The sequence below is a fragment of the Mastigoproctus giganteus genome, chromosome 4 (genome assembly GCF_048544385.1).
Source record: "Mastigoproctus giganteus isolate SK-2022 chromosome 4, ASM4854438v1, whole genome shotgun sequence".
Lineage (NCBI taxonomy): Eukaryota > Metazoa > Arthropoda > Arachnida > Uropygi > Thelyphonidae > Mastigoproctus > Mastigoproctus giganteus.
The window spans coordinates 90,470,262-90,490,082 of record NC_143578.1 but is presented as its reverse complement, the minus strand read 5'-3'; the positions used below and the strand labels follow the sequence as shown (position 1 = coordinate 90,490,082).

Below are 19,821 nucleotides of genomic sequence, written 5' to 3'. Positions count from 1 at the left end.
TTATACTATGATTTTTAGTGTTTTCCACCAACCATGGAATAAAACAAAAGACGAAAAAACCCAAATTTTTAAAATATTTAATATTTACAATAAATTATTTACAAACAAAATATTACTGATAGTAATTTTAAAATAAAACAACTGTGCTATACAGGATAATAATAAAATGCCGAATTTAAAATGCAATAAAATATACTAGGTTAAAAGCGCTAAAATATATAACCTAGTATATTTTATTGCATTTTAAATTCGGCATTTTATTATTATCCTGTATAGCACAGTTGTTTTATTTTAAAATTACTATCAGTAATATTTTGTTTGTAAATAAATATTTTGTTTGTAAATAATTTATTGTAAATATTAAATATTTTAAAAATTTGGGTTTTTTCGTCTTTTGTTTTATTCCATGGTTGGTGGAAAACACTAAAAATCATAGTATGAGTATACCCAACCCCAGAGGCCTATTTGAAGAACAATATTTCTTAGTTGGTATGAAAAGCCTAGTAGCTTCTAAGATTAATTCTTTGAATACTTCCCACTTTGAATTTGCTGTTGGTAACATCATCAGTTGGTTCCACCGTACAGAATTTAAATACTGCCTCAGACCACCATAGTCACTTTTACGAAAGCAAAAACCATTCCCTTTACCCCTGATGGTATTTACCTCTGAATAAATCCCACTTCGGTGCACTGTGATCACTGCCACCTAGTGGTTTCTTTTTTTGCAGATTCTTAATGCATGAAGAATCACTACTGATAATCAGATCAAGAGTGTTACTCGCTCTAGTTGCCTCCCGAACATACTTCTGTAACATTAGTGTTACAGAAAACATTCATCCAACAAAACCACAAAAGCCTTGCTAGTGTGAGTGACCAACCCACAAATTCCAGTCAATATCTGGGAAATTAAAATTCCCCATTATAAGATTCTCTGATTTACTGGCACACTATTTCTCTGTACAATTGTTTATTATACTCAACAGAGTCATTAGGCCTAAAACACACTCCTACTCTCAATTTTGCTTTCCCAGTGCTTATGTCACACCAAACTGACTTGATGTTGCACTGTCCAGCCATGTTAACTGGCTGTACTTTCTTGGATTTTGTATGTTTCTTAACCAATAGCATAACTCCTCCTCCCTTCGTATCCTGTCTATCCTTCCTGTATACATTGTACTCCCCAAATTCCAGTTCTGCATTCCTTATATCTGTGTGACTCCACATCTGTTATCCCAACAATATCTGCCTTTGATGTTTTGACCAACACCTCAAATTCATCAAATTTGATTACCAAACTCCTAGCATTGGTGTAGACACAAGTATGCATGCACCCGTTCCTATTCTTAGCTACCCTAACACAGCCCATGTATTTACTTGTTCCACAATAACTCCCAGCACCTTGTTTTGCAGGCTGCTGCTCATTTCAATAGAAGCAGTGCAAGAATCACTTTCACCTCTGCCAGTGGCTACTGTTAATCTATTAGTCTGTGTATCCCCCCCAAGCTAGCAGTTTTCCAACCCACCTTACACTGCCTCGATAGCATCAGAAAATATTCTTGCACTCTTTGTATTTAAGTGTATCCCATCCCTGTAGAAGCAGTCTCTCCTGTTAACAAGCACAGACCAGGCTGAGAAAAATTCTACCCTTTGAGCCTTGCACAATCTCTCCAGGGCCAAATTGATTGACAAGGCTCATCATATACACTCCCTCCTATCATGTCTAGGCAGAATTGCAGACACTTTCAAATTCAACCCTAACTCAAGGCTTTTTTTTTTTTTTTCAACATTGACCTGTACTTGTTAAGTAATTCCGCCAGTCTCCTACTCTGAATATCATTAGTGGCAATATGTACAACAATATCACTTTTTGTGCCATTAAAAGATGATATCTGCTCTACGTCATTAACTTTCACCCTGGCAGACATACCCTGGTCCTGTTCCACCTATCCTTTTTGTGCAATATGTTCCCCATTTCCCTTACAATAGAGTAACCAACAATAACTAGTTCCTTTGGGACTGACGCATTCTCCCTTGGGGATTGCGACTGTGTTGCATGATGTTCAAGTGCAAGCTCTGGCATTGATGTGGACAGCTGAGAGCTCGATGGGCCCCTCAATTTAAATCCTTCAAGAGCATCTACCTTGTCCTTCAAGCTCTCATATGGGCCCATAACAATGCTAAGTTGGTGCCTGATTTCCTCACACTCCTTACATCTTGCACATGCAAAGACATTTCCCTTGGCAATATGTCCTGTTCCTGATTGCTCCACAAACATCAAACAAGCAGTGCATTTCAAAAGGCACTGCTTGTTTGATTTCGCTTTTGCTTTGCTGCTCTGAGTCATGATTTCGATTCAATTTCAAATAAAATTTCAGTACCAAAATATAACCCTAAACTTATATCCCAATGCAGTTATAACACTATGAATATATATATATATATATATATATTTCAGTATCGTATTATCTCCAAGTTACGTTATATGACTTTATCTCCTGTCAAGTTATATGTATTAATTTATAATGTTACGTTTGTAAAATCTAGGTCATTATGTGTTTAGTTAAAAAATTACAATTTAATTGACAATGAAATTTAATAATAAAATACTGATTAACTGATACTACTGTACTATATATTTACTACGCTAACAGATTTCTAATACAATGCTACATGTTTCACTGTCTAGTTGTGCATTAAAACTTATGCTTTCTAGTTCAGGATATACGTTGTATTGTATGACAATGGTGGCAAGTTACGAACGGTAAATCTACGGACACTAAGTATTAATTAACTTTCAAAATCGCGCTGTCTAAATTCAAAATAAACCATGGAGCTTGACTAGGTCTATAAGCTACTTATAGGAATAATTTAATATAACAATTAAGTCAATAAAATGGCTAAATATAATTAGAAACTTAGCGTTCAAGGGAGCTGCAAAAACTTGTCGCCAACCGGGCTAGCCAGGAGGGTAAAGTGCCTGCCTGGCAACCCAAAGGTCGCGGGTTCGAATCCCACCTCGGGCTTGGATCAAAGTACTGCAAAAACCTTGGAAGGTGCACTACGGCCACAGAAGCCGATGCGCCAACAACTACAAAAAAAAAAAAAAAACACTTGTCCAATACGTGGATTAGATACCCTTACCAATACTAAGTAATAACCTACAAAATCTCTATCTAAGTTCAAATTAAACTAATATCGTTACTAGAAATATAAAGCTACTTCTAGAAAATAAATTAATATGCCAATTTAAGTCAATAAAAAGCAAAAATTTAAGAAAAACTTCTCTATTAGCTGGAGCCATAAAAACCTCGCCTGTTCACATGTATTCTCGTACTTTCCCCTTCATGCATGAATGCAGATGAAAAGAATCACCAGCAGTTATGCCATTCATAAATAGTGGAACAATCTAGTTAACACTGATCAATAGATATTGAATAGCATAACTATTGGTGATTCTGGCACATTACAAGAATGTCTTCAGCAAAGAATATTACCATAAATCACAGAATTCTTTGCTACTTTTCTTAACATTCTTCACCAAAAGACTTCTCAATCTGCTTGTCTAATCCTATCCCCAATGACTTGATTGCAGACTAGTTTATACTTATTGGAGGTTTCTGTGTCCCCTGATAATTCATAATCGTCCAGTGCTTTTTTTTTTTTTTTTTTTTTAAGAGAGTCTTTTTGAGTCTCAAAAAGACTTAGTGGCAGACTGTCTTTTTGAGACTTAGTCTGCCACTAGTCTCATCAGCTGAGAGATTCATTTAAATCTAAACCATGAACAACATTTTTGTTGTTAGGAAAAGTTTCTATGAATAATTTAGTTTCTATGAATAATTCTCCAAATGTTTCCCATTTGGAATTTGCACTTTTGATATCATAAATTGTTCAAATGGAAAGAATTTAATAACTGTCTAAGACCCTTACAGTCATCTTTAAGAAAGTAAAATTTCTTTATTTTACGCTTGACAGTAGTTATCTCTTTAATTAAATCCCGCATCAATACAATATGATCACTACTGCCCATTGGTTCCTTTATGTGGAAACTCAATGCATGAAGGAGTCACTGCTGATATTCAATTAAGAGCATTGCCTTCTCTTGTTGCCTTTCTACTATGCGGGTGTAGATAGCAGTCATCCAATAAATCAAAAAAGTTCTGCAGCTGTGTGAGTGATCAACTCACAATTCCAATCTATCTGCAAAGTTACATTCTGATTTACTGGCTCACTCTATTGGGCTGTATAGTTGTCATTATACACACAATCATCTGGCCTATAACATACTCCTATTCTCATTTTTGTTTACCCAGTGCTTGTCACACCTAACTGAGATAGTCTGTTATGACATAAGCACTAGCAAAACAAAATGCAATAAATGTCACTTGCAGCCAATGTACAAATGCAAATAAAAAAAACTAAATTTATTCACTTGGCAAATATACAGTATTAGTCAGAGTTGCCAGGATGTCTCATAATACATTTTGTTCCCAATTAAGTTTAATATATTTAGATATACTAGAAAACTTAAATAAATTTAAACTTTCATAACTTTTTTTACTTGATCAACAGCTCACAAGTTCAAGACTATATCCCACAATAAAATAGGGCAATAACTAAACATTTACATATAAATTATTATCAGTAAATTTGATTATTGTAACCCATATGACGCCTGATACTTAGGCTAGATTTAGATTATAAAAATCTTTTCTGATGTTACTATGCCTGGTTATAAAACAATGGCAAGACAAAATTTGAATATCATAGTCAGGTTTGGAGGCCTCGCAAAAAAAAAAAAAAAAAAAAAAAAAAAAAAATCTCGAAATGATAAAAAGGGTAACTAGATTGGCTGAGAGTGCAAAAGGTTGTTCCTAGTTGGACTGCGAAGCCTGCACACTAGGTATAGGGAAAATCTGGTGTTTAAGGTCCTTAAAAGAATAAGCAAAATTAGGAAAGGAACTATACTCGTATAGCAGGTATAACAAGGAAATACGAATACAAAAAATTTGGGAAGCAAAATAAGATTAGTTCAATCTTCTGTTGCTTCCCAAATCTCATTTAGTTCAATTTCAGATCTGTTGATCACTAGAATAAGTATCATTTGTCCTGATTAATACTCACAGCACACACACACACACAGAAGAACATATTGTAGTTAGGAACTTACCAATAAAAGATGAGAAAAACACATGAGCATGATGCAAGAAGCAAAATATATATTTAAGCCCTTTGGTGGCCAGTGGGGAAATGCAAAGGAACTCACAAGTGTAACCTAAACATGAGTAATAAGATTTCAATTACAACAAAATATAAATTCTTTGTTAAAAGCTAACAGTATAAATGAGACACATAACTACAGCACATTCTATGAGGAAAGTTCAATAGAAACCTATTTAAGAGGACTTGTCTTGTTATCTTCTGGACCAATAACACTGCGTCATTCTTGGCCTTAAGACATGCATTCCACTGTGTAACCAATTGCAGGATATCATCACCATATAATTCCTTTCATTACTATTAACTCCAACTCAGTATCTAGACTTCAACATCACTTGAGTTTTTCCCTTCTTAAAACAACTTTCTTAGCAGTGTTAAGATAACAAAATCACATGTTTAAGGCTCTTAAAGGGATAAGCAAAATGAATAAGGGAGGAATATTCACAGTGGTAGCAAAGGCAACAAAATGGATCATGAATAAAAAATTCTGGGAAGCAACACAAGATTAGATTTCATGCAGTTCACCTTCATGCAGCAAGCTATTGATCAAAGCTATCAAGGAGATGTTACAACACTGGAGTATATTTAAATGCTCCAAACTCATTAGTTTCAGCCCTCACAAAACTGCCTAACACCAGTTTATTACAACTGTTTTGAAATAATAAATTGCCAGTGTGCCTATATCCTGTGATGAACTCCATTAGCTGAGAGCCCTCTGCACCTGAAAGTATTATTCCTGAAAGGTATACAACAGCAACCAGTATGCTGTTGTATACCTTTCAGGAAAAATCTGATACTCAATCTCCACCAACTGGCAGTATCGTGCATCCAAAACCATGCAATAAGCTAGTATTGTCTGAACAGTAGTGGAATACAATGTTCTATAATTTATAAATCAGTATCTAGTATTAGTGACAAAAAAACGCAAGAAAGCAAGCTTATACAGCATCAGCAGAAAACAAAAGCCTCATTTCACCTATCCATTCCCTCCAATAGTTTGTCTAGTTCTTCCTTGAATTTTTTTAAGCTGGAAGTTTGTTGCAGCAATCAACCACCCACTGCCTAAAGGCAAACTTCCACACATCTATTCTGCAACCATCCTTCCTCAATTTCAATTTAAGCCCCATTACAAGTGTAGTCCGAGCAAGGGGAATAATCCCTTCAATGCCTTAAACACATCAATCAGATCGCCTTGCTGGTGCCTAGTAGACAGATGTTACAGTTTGCAAAACTGCAGCACCTTGATATTTCTGTTCTCGTCACCAATCTTGTTGCCCTTCTCTGTACTCATTCCAGCAGCTCTATAGCATTATATAGAGCTGCTGGAATGAGATCTCCAGACCTGTATGCAGCAATCAAGATGAGGCCTGACCACTGCCTTATACAATGGAGTAATCACCTCCTGTCCATTGACAAAACCCCATGAGCTGCACTGGCAGCCTGTCTTCACTGCTCAGAGAACTTCATATTTGACTGCACAATTACCCCAGATCTTTTTCATTTTCCACTACCATGAGTATAGTACCACAGAGTTGGTATGTTACTCTGGGATTACTGCTACCCACACATACTTTACATATGTCAATGTTAAACTCCAGTTGCAATTTCTCAGCCATTTGCCTAATTTTTCTAGTTGCAGTAGCATATCATCATTACTGTCATTAACCATCCAGCCAACCTTTGTATCACTGCAAAAGTGGACATTAAGCCTGATATGCCTTCATCAATATCATTAATAAATACAGAAAACAACAATGGGCCCAGCATTGCACCTTGAGGGGCTCCACTAATAATAGTCCACAGAAAGTGGTGTCCATTTAAAACCATTCTGTCTTGTCACTCAATCATCCCTATATCCATAGCAGTAACTTTCTCTCAATGCCACACTGCTCCAATTTCTACAGTAGTCTTATGTGCAGCAGTATCAAAGGATTCCCTGAAATCCAAGTATATGATATAAAAATTACTATTCGCATCCAGTTTCTTTGCGATTGCATAATAGTCAGACAAGAATTACCCTCTACAAATGTACACTTTTTTGAAATATACCTGCATTAATGTCTAGATGGTCCTACATTAAGAAAGTGAACCTTCACTTTCCTCTGCAACTTGATCCAGAATTGTAGCTCAATTTCGTCACAAGATTTAACTGTAATCCTGTGCCAAACTCAGATCTGGCTCTACCAACAGAGCCCACCCAACAAGAAGTGTTGAATATCATTCAGATCACAAAACAACAGCTGATCAGAGCCATCAATTCTCTACTTGCCTCGTCAACCACCAGTGATGATGGAGTTCCCCAATTCATGCTCAAATGCCTAAGTCTGTACATTATTCAACCAGTTACTCTCAAACCAGATTTTCCTACAGCAGTGGAAAAACTTTCAAACCTTCAGCTAAAATTCAGTCGCCATTGCAACCTAAACACTACCAACCCATCTCCAACTCCTCCAGCGTGCTGAAGCTCCTGGAGAAGGAGCTTACTCCCCATCCTCACTAAGCAAATCTTGCCCAGTAATCCAGCCCAAATTCACTACTCCCTTCCAAACAGATCAACAATCACCAATCTGCTAGCAACCACGAGTACTATCTTGTCATAATTTGAGAAATTACAAGCACTAGCTGTTACCTACTTAGACATTGAGGCCGCATTTGATGCCATCCAAGTAAACCATCTTCTCACTCTCCTGGAATGCTTCCAGATCACAGGGAACATACTATGCTTTCTCTCCTCTCTTCTGCATGGCAGAGTTATAAAACTTCATACAGGAGATCGCACCCTTACAAGATCCGTCACTGCAGGAGTCCTACAAGGAGGGGTCCTTTCGGGCCTTCTGTTTTCATCTATTATCTCCCCACTGGTTGCACATTCTCGGTGTCTACTGAGCTATGTGGATGATATCAAGATACTCACTCCCATCATCCTCAGTCAAGACTGAGGATGATGATCTGGTAAAATCAAAAATTAACACCATTCTCACCGCAGTCACATTTTACCTCTGCCAGTTGGGGCTCAAGATCAATCCTGTTAAGTCCGAATTCAAGGTGTATTCACTGAAGCAAACTCCATCTCTCAGCCTTCAGTCGGCAACACCTTCATCCCAATTGTGTCCAGCCATCACAATCTAGCCACTGTGTTTGACTCCAAACTTCGATTTGACACCCACTTAGACATGCTACTCACATGTGCTTCATGTGATTCCAGTGGATAGCAAAACAACATCTCCTACATATCACCAATAAAAAGACAACCGTGAAGTACATAAGAACAGTTATCTTTCTGCCTTTACTCTAAGCTGCTGAAATTTGGGGCTCAGCGGCACCATCACCTAAAGTGAGCCAACAGGAAACACAACCTTCCAGCTCTGATTCGCACCATGCAGCTTGCTGACTCTCTTGGGATTCCATAGCTTCCCACCTTAATCGACGACCAACGCCTCCTAGCAACAGTCATGATAATAGGCATAATTGCAACACCTTCATTCTGGGATACCTGTGGCTGGAGGAGTCCCCCTGCTGCCCTCAAGGCCAATCCCAAGCTCTACCCGCGTTCAGCACAACTCCATCTCTCAGACAGGTTCCTCCCTCAGCAGATGCTCAAGCAAATCCAGGAGAATTTGCCATTGACCTGAACAAATTTGCCGTTGACCGGACATACTGGAAAAAAATGACTAGCAGGACTAATCAGCAATGACTGATTTGTACCTTGCATCTGCTTCTGTCTGATTGAGCTAGTGCCCTTATCTCGATGTTAAGCCAGCTCGATCAGACCTAACTCTTGTGAGGAGTTCTCTCCTTTGTATTGAAATATGTTTTCATTTGTATAGTTACCTTTTTTCATTTTGTAAATAATTGTTTGAGTATTCTGGAAGTATCAGGAGGCTGTAAATCCCTGGCTTTATGGTCGTGAAGGGCAATAAAAATTATCTCTCACATTACTTCTTTAACCAGTGACTCCATTATTTCCCTGAAACAGAATTTAAGCCAACAGGTCTGAAACTGCTCATGTCACCCATTGATCCCCTTTTGTTAGGCAATACATTCGCACATCTCCAGTCTGGAGAGACTTCTCCTGAATCCAAAGGTGCTCTCATAATTATGGCTAATGGTTTGCTTACCTCCTTAGCTTCCTCCCTTAATATAAATGGATAGAACCCATCCGACCCAGGTACCTTTTTTTATGTTTAACTTTAACAGTTTCTCTTCCGCTTTCCTCTCAGTTACTACAAAATCATTTAGCTCCCCGTTGGAGTTTGATTAGCTTCTGGCATCCACTTCCCTTAAGAATTCCTCATGTGTGAATGCAGATACGAAATACTTATTCAGTTTGTCAGCAACCTGAGCAGGATCATCAGTAGTTGAAATCTCAATATCAAGTGGACCAATATGATTCATTGGTCCACTTGATATCGAGGAATCAACTACTTGAGAAATCCTTTGCTAGGGATTTCTCAATTTGCCTTAGCTTGCCTAACCTCCTTTGTGACTTGATCACAGACTAATTTCTATCTACCATAGGCTTTGGTCTCTCTTGATAATTTATATGCATCCCATGCATTTTTATTCTCTGCCACGAGTTTCATTAGTTCATTTGATATTCATTTAGGTCCAAGCCTTGAACAGTATTTCTTAATTGATATGAAATGCCTAGTAGTGTTTCCATGATTACTTCGTTGAATGCTTCCCATTTAGAACTGGCTGATGGTAACATCATCAGTTGGTCCCACTGGACAGAATTTACAAAAGAGAATTTACAAACTGTCAGACTATGTAGTCACCTTTACGAAAGAAAAAACCCTTCCCTTTGCCCTTGATGTTAGTTATGTCTTTACATAAATCTCATATCAATACATCATGATCACTGCCACCTAGTGGTTCTTTTATCTGCAGGTTCTTAATGCATGAATAATCACTACTGATAATCAGATCAAGAGTATCACTCCCTCTTGTTGTTCTCTCACATGCTGCCGTAGAAAACAGTCATCCAATAAATCCACAAAAGTCTTGATAGTCTCTGAGTGACCAACCCACAAGTTCCAGTCAATATCTGTAAAGTTAAAATCACTCATTATAAGACTGTTATTTACTGGCCCACTATTTTTCTGTACATTTGTTCGTTATACTCATCAGTCATTAGGCCTATAACACACTACTACTCTCAATTTTGTTTTCCCAGTGCTTATGTCACACTGGACTGACTCAACATTGCAATGGCCACCCATGTAAACTGAATGCACTGCCTTAGATTTTATTTGCTTCTTAACTAAGAGCATAATCCTTGCCCCCCCCTCCCACCCCTCCTGTGTCCTGTCCATCCTTTTGGTATACATTGTACTCCCTATATTCAAATTTTGCATCCCTTATAAATGAGTGACACCAAATCTCTGACTGATATCCCCACAATGTCTGATGACTTGTCTAGCACTTCAGATTCGTCAAATTTATTTACTATGCTCCTAGCATTGGTGTATATACAAGTATACATGCACCTATTCTTAATATTAATTACTCTAATACAGCCCGTGTATTTACTAGTTCTGTGATGACTCACAGCAGGCCATGAAATCCCTGGCAACTTGCTTTCCAGGCTGGTGCTCATTCCAAAAGAAGCAATAAAGAATCAGAGGTAATGTAACTGATTACCTACTCTCAAAAAATGCCGAATAAATAAATTACACTTTAGTTGAGCTGGTGATGAACAGTATAATACAGAATCACGTATTATAATGTAGCTATTCTCAAACAGTGCACTCCAAACTGGTTTCTACTGAACCTACTCTAGATACTTCTAATACAAATCATAGAAGAGCACGTTTTAAACACAGATAATTAGTAAATGGTAAAAAGGATGCCTCACTGCATTACTTCAGGATGAACAAACACACATAAGACCTTTCTTATTTTGTATTTCCTATATTTGTAGTGCATGAATAATCACTAATTCCTATTCATGTGTGATCACAACATGAATAGGAATCTAACTACGATGAAAACATCTTAAATTGTTAAATAATCTTATTTAACAATTTTAGATTAATATTACATGGAGATATATAGAGTTATACTGAAACTTCATTCACTATTAATGTTCAGTTCAAGTTTTCCAATAAGGAGAGGTGTCCTTTTAATAAATTACCTTAAATAAAACCTATGGAACTAGCTAAAAAATATGAGATGCTGAATTTTTTTTAAATAAAAAGTGATTATGGTAATGACAATCATTTTCATTTGCGAAAAAAAAAAAAAAAAATTAAATATCCATCATAGGTTTAACCTATACAAAAAAGACAAAAGTATGAATTCTAAAGAATAACTTAACAGGTTGATTTTAATGATTTCATTAAAAATAACAGATGAATATGATAAATGAGATAAAATGAATTATTTAAATTTATGAATTAGAGTTGTTCTGAAGCACAGCCATCTGATATTATGCAATTACTTCTTACCTGCCCCAGCACTTCCAATTATAGAGTCACTCCTGCAACTGGAATTGACCTGTAGAGGGTAACCCCTTGAAAAGAAATATCACTGTTCGCTTTGAATGAATCACATCAGTACAGCCTGCTAACCTTTGTAAACTTAGATAAGCCAGATATGACTTAATCAATATAATTAATAAATATTAAAAACAATAATAGCACTGCCTTAGATTTTATTCTTAGGCAGTGCTATTCCTCCACTACTAACATTAGTCTAAGAAGAGCAGTGCCTGCCCTTAATGATATAATGCTCCAAGAGCTATACAGTAGTCTTCATGTGCAATATATACAAAATCTTCTCTGAAATTTAAATACAGTACGGGGACCCCTTATTCAGAACTCCAAAATATGGAAGGTTGGATAAAATCCATTTTTTTTTTTTTTAAATCCAAGTGTGCAATGTGGCTCTAGTGTTAATCCAACCACCTGTCTATCAGAACATGGTAGGCTGACAATTGTTTTTTTATGAAATTTTAAGGGCTACTATGCTTATTCGATAAATGGCATTTTTTATTTATTGAAGGAACTATTCAATAAATGCAAAAATTACTAAATATTACCATTCTGCTTGTTCTCCTGTGCCATCTACAGCCTTTTCTTGATGACTTAGCATACTGCTGGAGATTATGGGAAAGGTTTCTTCCATCATAAATGGTTCACCTTTCACATATGTTATGGCCATGTTTCAGAACAATTTTCGCAACCCACTGCACTTGGTAACAGCAAAGTGATGTGCACAATTTTTACCGGTGGCACAAGGTGAAAAGGACCTGGGGGTAATTATGCAGGCAGATATGAAGTTTTCTGAGCAGTGCAGACGGGCTTCAAAGAGTAGCTCATGGTGTCTTGTCAATGATATACAGGAATTTTCCTAGCAGGGATAAGGAGGTGATTATTCCCTTGTATAAGGCAATGGTCAGGCCACACCTTGGGTACTGTATACAGGTCTGGAGGTCTCATTTTAAGAAGGATATAGAGCTGCTGGAATGAGTACAGAGAAGGGCAACAAGATTAGTGAATGGAACAAAGGGTTGCTCTTATGAAGAAAGGCTTAAGTTTTGCAAATTAGTGTCTGGAGACTAGGCAGTGGCGAGGTGATCTGATAGAGGTGTATAAAGCCTTGAATGGTTTGAGTATGCTCAATGCCGATGGGATTCTTCCTCTTGCTCAGAATAATCACCTGAGAGGGCATAAATTCAAATTGAGGAAAGACAGATGTAGGATAGATGTGCAGAAATTTGCCTTTAGCCAGGGGGTAGTTGGTTGGTGGAACAGACTTCCATCCCTTGTTGTGGAAGTTGATAGCCTAAATAAATTTAAGGCTCAGCTGAACAAATATTTCGAATGAACGGAGGGGTGAAATGGGAGTGGTGTTTTTTTTTTTTTTTTTGGCTGATGCTGCATAAGCTTACTTTCTTGCATCATATGCTTCTACTAATGCTAAAATGCTAATCTTTCAATTCTGTTCCTCTATGCAGCATATCACCCCCTTAGGTCATTCAAAAAATTTCCAAACTGGTATGTGACTTTAATTATTTTGATCAGGGCTAAATACAGTGAAACCCTGATATATTGTGCCTCAGTACATCAGTTTCAGATATATAATAGTGGTGTGATCATGTCCCAGAAGAGGAATATAAAAAATGCCTTTTATAGCAAACACACAAATTTCACAATCAACACCAGCAAACTGCATATCACAGGAAGGATGAGCTAATGAAGTGGTTTTCAAATGAGGACCCCACTAAAGGCATAATACAAAGTGTGCCCCGGGGTACATTAATCACATAAGGAAGGGGTACTTGTTAGACAAAAAAGTCATTTTCTGTAATGTAATGGAAACATGCACTTCTTTCTTAGTTAATTTCTTTGCAATTTCTAGTTATGTTTTAAAGTTAATTAAAACTTCATGTTGCGACTGCTGACCTGAAATCCTTTTCAAAACTCAGTTACTGAGTTTCTGAAAGGAATTTCAGAAGGACCACTGTCCAACTCTGCTTAGCTTATTTACTGAGAAAAGCTTATAACAATCGTCTTTTTGAACAAATACATGATATGATTTGATATATTTTATTCTATAATTAAACTTTGTTACTTTGTGGTATCAGATGGAGATAGAAAAGGAGGATAAGTTTCATTTGTGTTCACTATTTAAGAAAAAATAATTCACTATAGATATATAAGACTATCACCCTTTGTAAAAGAGTCCATTATGTCATTTGGTCATTGCTATTCCCTTCACCCAATAACCATAAAAATAGGGCAGGAGACAAGTGCTCTTACTGCACATAACAATCGCTGTCAAGAACAACAGTGTCACACAGCAGTTATCCCCTCACCATGGAGAGAGAACTTAGAACTACTAAGTCAACACATCCAAACATATTTCACATCAAAAAGGCTAAAAATTAAAATTAGGGCAAATAAATAAATACAGTGAGATACACTGATGTGTTGGCAGTTGACTGTCAACTTTTCTTGTGTTAAATCTTCTTATGTCCTCTCTGAGTCTCTTTCTAATGGCTTTGCATAACTCAGTATACTCAATTTTTTCCTTGTCAGTGTTTATCTTGCTCTTCATTTTTCGCCTTTGGTTCATCATAACAAGTGTTTCTTGACTAATTTTTTCTTCTTTGGATTTCTTTTTCCCTATAGGTTTCTTGGGCTTTATCACTTTCAGAAAGTTGTAATATTCCTCGTCGATATCTTGGTCCTGAGCAGTCTGCAGAAGCTCAAACTTGTTCTTAAGTTCCAGTACATACTGCTTTTTCTCCTCCTCTGTTATTTCAAAGACCTTTGTATTATTTACTCGAGTCAGCTTTTTCCTTTCCTACATCTATATCAAGTGTACATCTTACCATTCTGTGATCACTTTCAACATTTACCTTATTCAGGACGGTAACATCATTTACAATATATCTTCTGTTAGTGAGAATGAAGTCGATTTCATTAGTTGTTAATCCATTTGGGCTCTTCCATGTCCACCCTTTTCTTGAAAAAAAGTGTTCATTACTGACAATCCTTGAGATTCTGCAAATTCCACAAGTCTTTCGCCTCTTTCATTTCTTTTACCAATTCCAAAATAGTTCCCCTTTCTGCGCTGTTTTGTCTTTTTCCAACCTTAGCATTGATGTCCCCCATAATAATAGTGTAGTGAGTTTTCTGCTCATCCAGAAGACTCAATTTCGGTGTACATTTCTTCAACCTCTTCATCATCATGGCTCGATGTTGGTGCATAAATTATTATAATCTTTAGCTTGTACCGCTTAGAAATCTTGAGTATTAGTCTTGACACCCTTGGTGATGTACTTTTGAATTCCAAAATGTTATTTTTAAAATCTTTATGGACCAGAAACCCAACTCCACCTTCACTCCTTTCACTGTTTACATTGGTGTACAGCTGATTTCCACTTGATAAACTTATAAGTGATTCATTTCTTCTTCTTGTTTCAGCCAAACCGATGATATTCCAATTCACATTTTCTAATTCCTCTTCCAGCTCTAATATCCTGTCTTCACTGATGAGTGATCTTACGTTGTAACAGGCCAAGTTCAGTTTCCGTGCATGGCAGCCTGGTCGTACCTAAAGATTCTTAGCACCCTCTGCTTCCACTCTGATCCTCTCCCTGCCATAAGAGGGGGAGTGAAAGCCGCTGGGGACTGAGGGCCATTTGTTTTGTCGTGCTGTCATATGCTGGAGGGTTTGGTCTTTTCCTCTTCACGCTGACCAGGCGTCTTGAAGAGAACCACTCTACACGTTCGTTGCCACCTAAGTGACGTAACAGGGCTTACCATCGAGAAGGTGTGCATGAGTGGATTTTAGGGAGGCAGGCCAACCAGACTTCTCCTAAATCTTCTGTAATAGAAAGATATTGGATCCATCAGTGTTTCAGACTGAGTGTCTGATAACACACAGGATACCTGTTCCTCTCTAAGCCCCTTAAAGGAATTGAACCACCTCTTGAACCATTGAACCATTAAAGGAATTGAACCACTTCAACTATCTTTATTATTAATTAATTAATGGGTTTATTTGATTTATAAGAAAAAGTTTAATTATATTACAATTGTACATGGAAAGGAGTATAGTATAATTAGAATACATTGTATTGTTAATAATCAAATATTATCAAGTTGAAAACTACCACTCCTCAAATAATGTTCTATCCTCCCATAGGCCTGAAGACAGGAAACAGTGAGTTTCCAAAATGGAGTCATAAATAGTTTGGCATTGTCTAAATATCAATTCATTAACAATTCAGAATATCAATTCACTAACATAATAATGAACAATCACGTAGACCCCCCCCTCTTCTAAATAATTAGAATACAAATTATGCTATTAGGTTTCTAAAAATAATGCTACTGACTTCCTAAATGTTTAACTAAATAAAAAAATAAGCACCTATATGATTACGGCCCTTGTACTATTTATTTAGTGCAGTTTAAAACACTGCAGTTGACTACTACAGTATGTGCCACTGCAATTTACTAGTTACGAGATGTAATGTTCAAGTCAAAAAGAATATTCTCAAATGGTTTGCATATTTGCTCATATTAAGTCAGAACTTATAAAATCCTTAGATAAATTCAAAAATAAGCTAATGTACAGGGTGGTCATAAAGTTCTGCACTGGTTTTAAACTGTAATAACTAAAGTTATACAAATGATAGAACTTTTTAGGTAAAAAATTATATGAAAGTTCAAGTCTTAAAGTTTTCTTATATAATAAGTTCATCCATGTAAATCTGATTTTCCTTTTGTTGTAATTATACTTTATCAATTTCTCTTTTATTGCAGATATTGAATGACCCCAAATGATAACTGAAGAAAAAGTTAACTGTGTGCTTTGGCTTTCAGAGTTTAAATTAATAACAGCTATGAGAAGACATTTCACTACTCATTAAAAAAAGATGCACCCCATAAAATGTCAATAAGTAGGTGGATGAAAAATTTTAAAGAAACTGGATCAGTTAATGACACACATGGTCACCAATGATGGCAGCCATGTTGAAGTGTGATAATTAAAAACTGCATTAAGAATAAAACTTTGACATGAACTTTCACATCATTTTTACTAAATAGTTCCATTATTTGTATATCTTTAGTTATTAAAATTTAAAACTGGCGCAAGACTTTATGACCACCCTGTATGTGTGTAAGGAATTAAAACTATTTATTAAACATAATTTAGTATTATAATTAAGGTAAAATGTCAAAATTTACCAAAAACATCTCCATTTTCAGGAGTGAAAATTTTCAGCAGCTGCACACAGCATCCTAAATGCCATAAATTTAGTTTAGTAAAGGACATCAAAAATTCTCAGAAAATAAAACATCTTGTAGAAATTAGCAACTTTTTTAGAATGATCACAATCCTAAAATAAATAGTCATTTATTTTCAGCAGTACCAAATATGTGCTGTTTGTGTGAGTGGGGGATATATTCCTTTAGATTCAATAAATACTACTGTACTTTCAGGGTTAAGGGTTTCCAGCTCGTGGTGAGACATACCTTCAGTCATTTCGTAAAAAAAAAAATAAATAAACAAATATATACACAGGTAGTTCTCGACTTCACAAGTTAATTCATTCCTAGCACACACTTGTAAAGTTGGAATAAAATTCCACAATGTTAAAAATAGGGGTTACGTTCTCAACGATGAAATTAGTTAGCTAATTAGTTTGTTTAAACAATTATTGATTTATCCAAAGAAATTAAAATGTAGCCTGTAAAATCAAGCAAATTATAATAATAAAGAAATTATTTATGACTTACAAATTTTAAAGAATGTCTTTTCTTCATCATCGACTAAATGCACACTTGTTGATCACTTATTATTGGCTCGGCACTCGTTGGTTTGTTGCACAAGGCATTTTTTCCCAAGATAATCTTCTCTTTTAATTATAAATTTCACGATTGCATGCATAATCATTTTTTTAACAGCACACACAAATTGCAACTAACACGATTCACGTGGAGTAACAAGTTTACGAAGCTTAAAAAAAAACCAAAATGAATGAAGAGAAGATTCTAAAAATTTATTCATGTTTTTTATATGATTGAAGATTTCAGTAAGGGGAAACACATTTCACCATAATAACATAAAAAACCACAATTCCAGCCATCGGTTTCCTTCAGAAATGCTTCAAGGGGCGTTTGTTTCCAAGATAATCTTCTATTTTCTTTATAAATTTCAATAGATGCATAAGCATTTTTCAAAGGAACGTACAAATTGCAACTAACACGATTTGCACAGAGTAACACGTTTACGAAGCTTAAAAAATAAAAAGAAATAAACAGAAGATTCTGAAAATTTATTTGTTTTATACGATCGAAGATTTCAGTAAACATATTTCACCATAATTCAGGATACACATTTCACCATAATAACGCAAAAACCACACAATTCCAGCTATCAGTATTTTGGCAAATGCAATAATATTGAGTTTACTACTCGTTTATAATTGCTTGCAGTAACAGAAAAGCCCAATAAACTGGAAAGTGCAAATTGTTTTGATTGTTTTATGGTTGTGACCTCCGGAAATGTGCTTTAGAAAAATGTCACAAATGCATTCAAAATTGGTTCTTATAATAGAACATACGATAACGATGAAAGTGTAGTGCATTTTAGTAATTTAAATTGGTAACTAATACAATTTACACTATAAAAATGACCTTTTAGAGAGTTATATAGCGAAAATTTCTACTTCTGAGGTCATGGAAAGAATTACCAAAAACATGTGTTATTTGGTTCACATTATGATATTTTCATGATACAATGGTGTCTCTGGAACGGATTAATATCGCAAAGCTGGGTACACTGTATTGTATAGCTATGCGCATGGTTTGAAATGCAGTATTTATGAATGTTTAACATTCATTTTTTGCAATTATTCTTTATATTTTCGATTTTGTTGATATTTGAGGGGGAGGGAACTTGTAATCCCGGGAACTCGTAAAGCGAGAACTGCCTGTGTGTGTGTGTGTGTGTGTGTGTGTGTGTGTGTGTATACACACACACACACACATAATATATATACACACACACACACAGGCTATATATATAAGTAATTCGAGGGAAACTGAGGCACTACCACCATTGCTTTTGCCTGCTCCATTTGCCTATTTCTTTGGCTTATGCCCTTTGCTTTTTCCCACCCATTTAGCTACAGTAACAGAAAATCTCATGTAAATATGGTAAGAGTAAAGCTTTCTGTAGAGCTAGCAGTTATATTTTGCTAGGCAGCCGTTTTTTAAAAAAATTTTATTGTGTAAGTCATATTTGAGAAGTTTAGCATATTAAGCTATCTGTAACTTTAACTTGTCTTAAATCATATCTTAACTTAGCTGAAAAAATTAAATAATTCAAAATTCACTTTTCAGCTATTTTATATACTATACAGTATTTGGTATATATTAATAAGGTGTGACTGGCGTGTAACTTGCAGAAACAAATGGCTCATGTTGTTACTGATAGCATATGTTGAGAGACGCTAGCCCCAAGTTGACGTGCCTTTCAATGTAAGCTTTATGCAGTAACGGCATCATGATACTTTTGATTTGTTATTATGTTAATTTTAGATTAAGTATGACTCCGCTAGTTATGGTGGATTTTTGGTTCCCTTTTTAGGCCATGGTTGCACACTAATATTAGGCTATATAGTTTAAAAATATATAGAAATATAAAAACATGGTATTTTATATACACACACACGGTAGCTATATACTGCTATATAGTTCTATCAAAACTATTTAAAAATAACAAATGAAGAAATAAAATCACACATTCAGTTAACTGCATAGTTCATAGCTATCTTCATTTAATAAAATAACTTGAAAAACTAAAATAAAATTTAATGTCCAAAACATATTGATAAATGACAAAATTGATCAACAAAATTGTGTAAACTGCATCTGATAATAAACACAGATAGGGAAAAAAATAAATGCATACCAGGACATAGAGTGTGGTAATTGCAGCCAAAAAATGATTGAGAATACGATCCTAAAAAAAAAAAAAAAAGTTTCAATTAATAACCTTTTAAAGCAAAGAAGAACTGCAAAAATTTTTAAAAAGTAAAAAATCAATAATTTACTCCTACATTATAACACTTCCTAA

The 19,821-nt window shown here is 35.6% G+C and overlaps 1 protein-coding gene across 3 annotated transcripts in view; it reads right to left on the bottom strand.

The window, feature by feature from the left end:
• The window catches only part of LOC150086898 (transmembrane protein 243-like), an 86,805-nt gene that overhangs the window by 12,305 nt on the left and 54,679 nt on the right, over positions 1 to 19,821 (bottom strand). For 2 of the 3 annotated variants that reach the window (XM_090371668.1, XM_090371670.1), the window contains exons 3-4: positions 19,657 to 19,707; positions 5,168 to 5,272 (exon numbers count right to left, since the gene is read on the bottom strand). In XM_090371668.1, the coding sequence (XP_090227794.1) occupies positions 5,168 to 5,272; positions 19,657 to 19,707 (156 nt within the window). Of the gene's footprint in view, positions 1 to 5,167; positions 5,273 to 11,666; positions 11,732 to 19,656; positions 19,708 to 19,821 lie in introns of all 3 variants that reach the window. The other variant, XM_090371669.1, reaches the window with a different exon arrangement.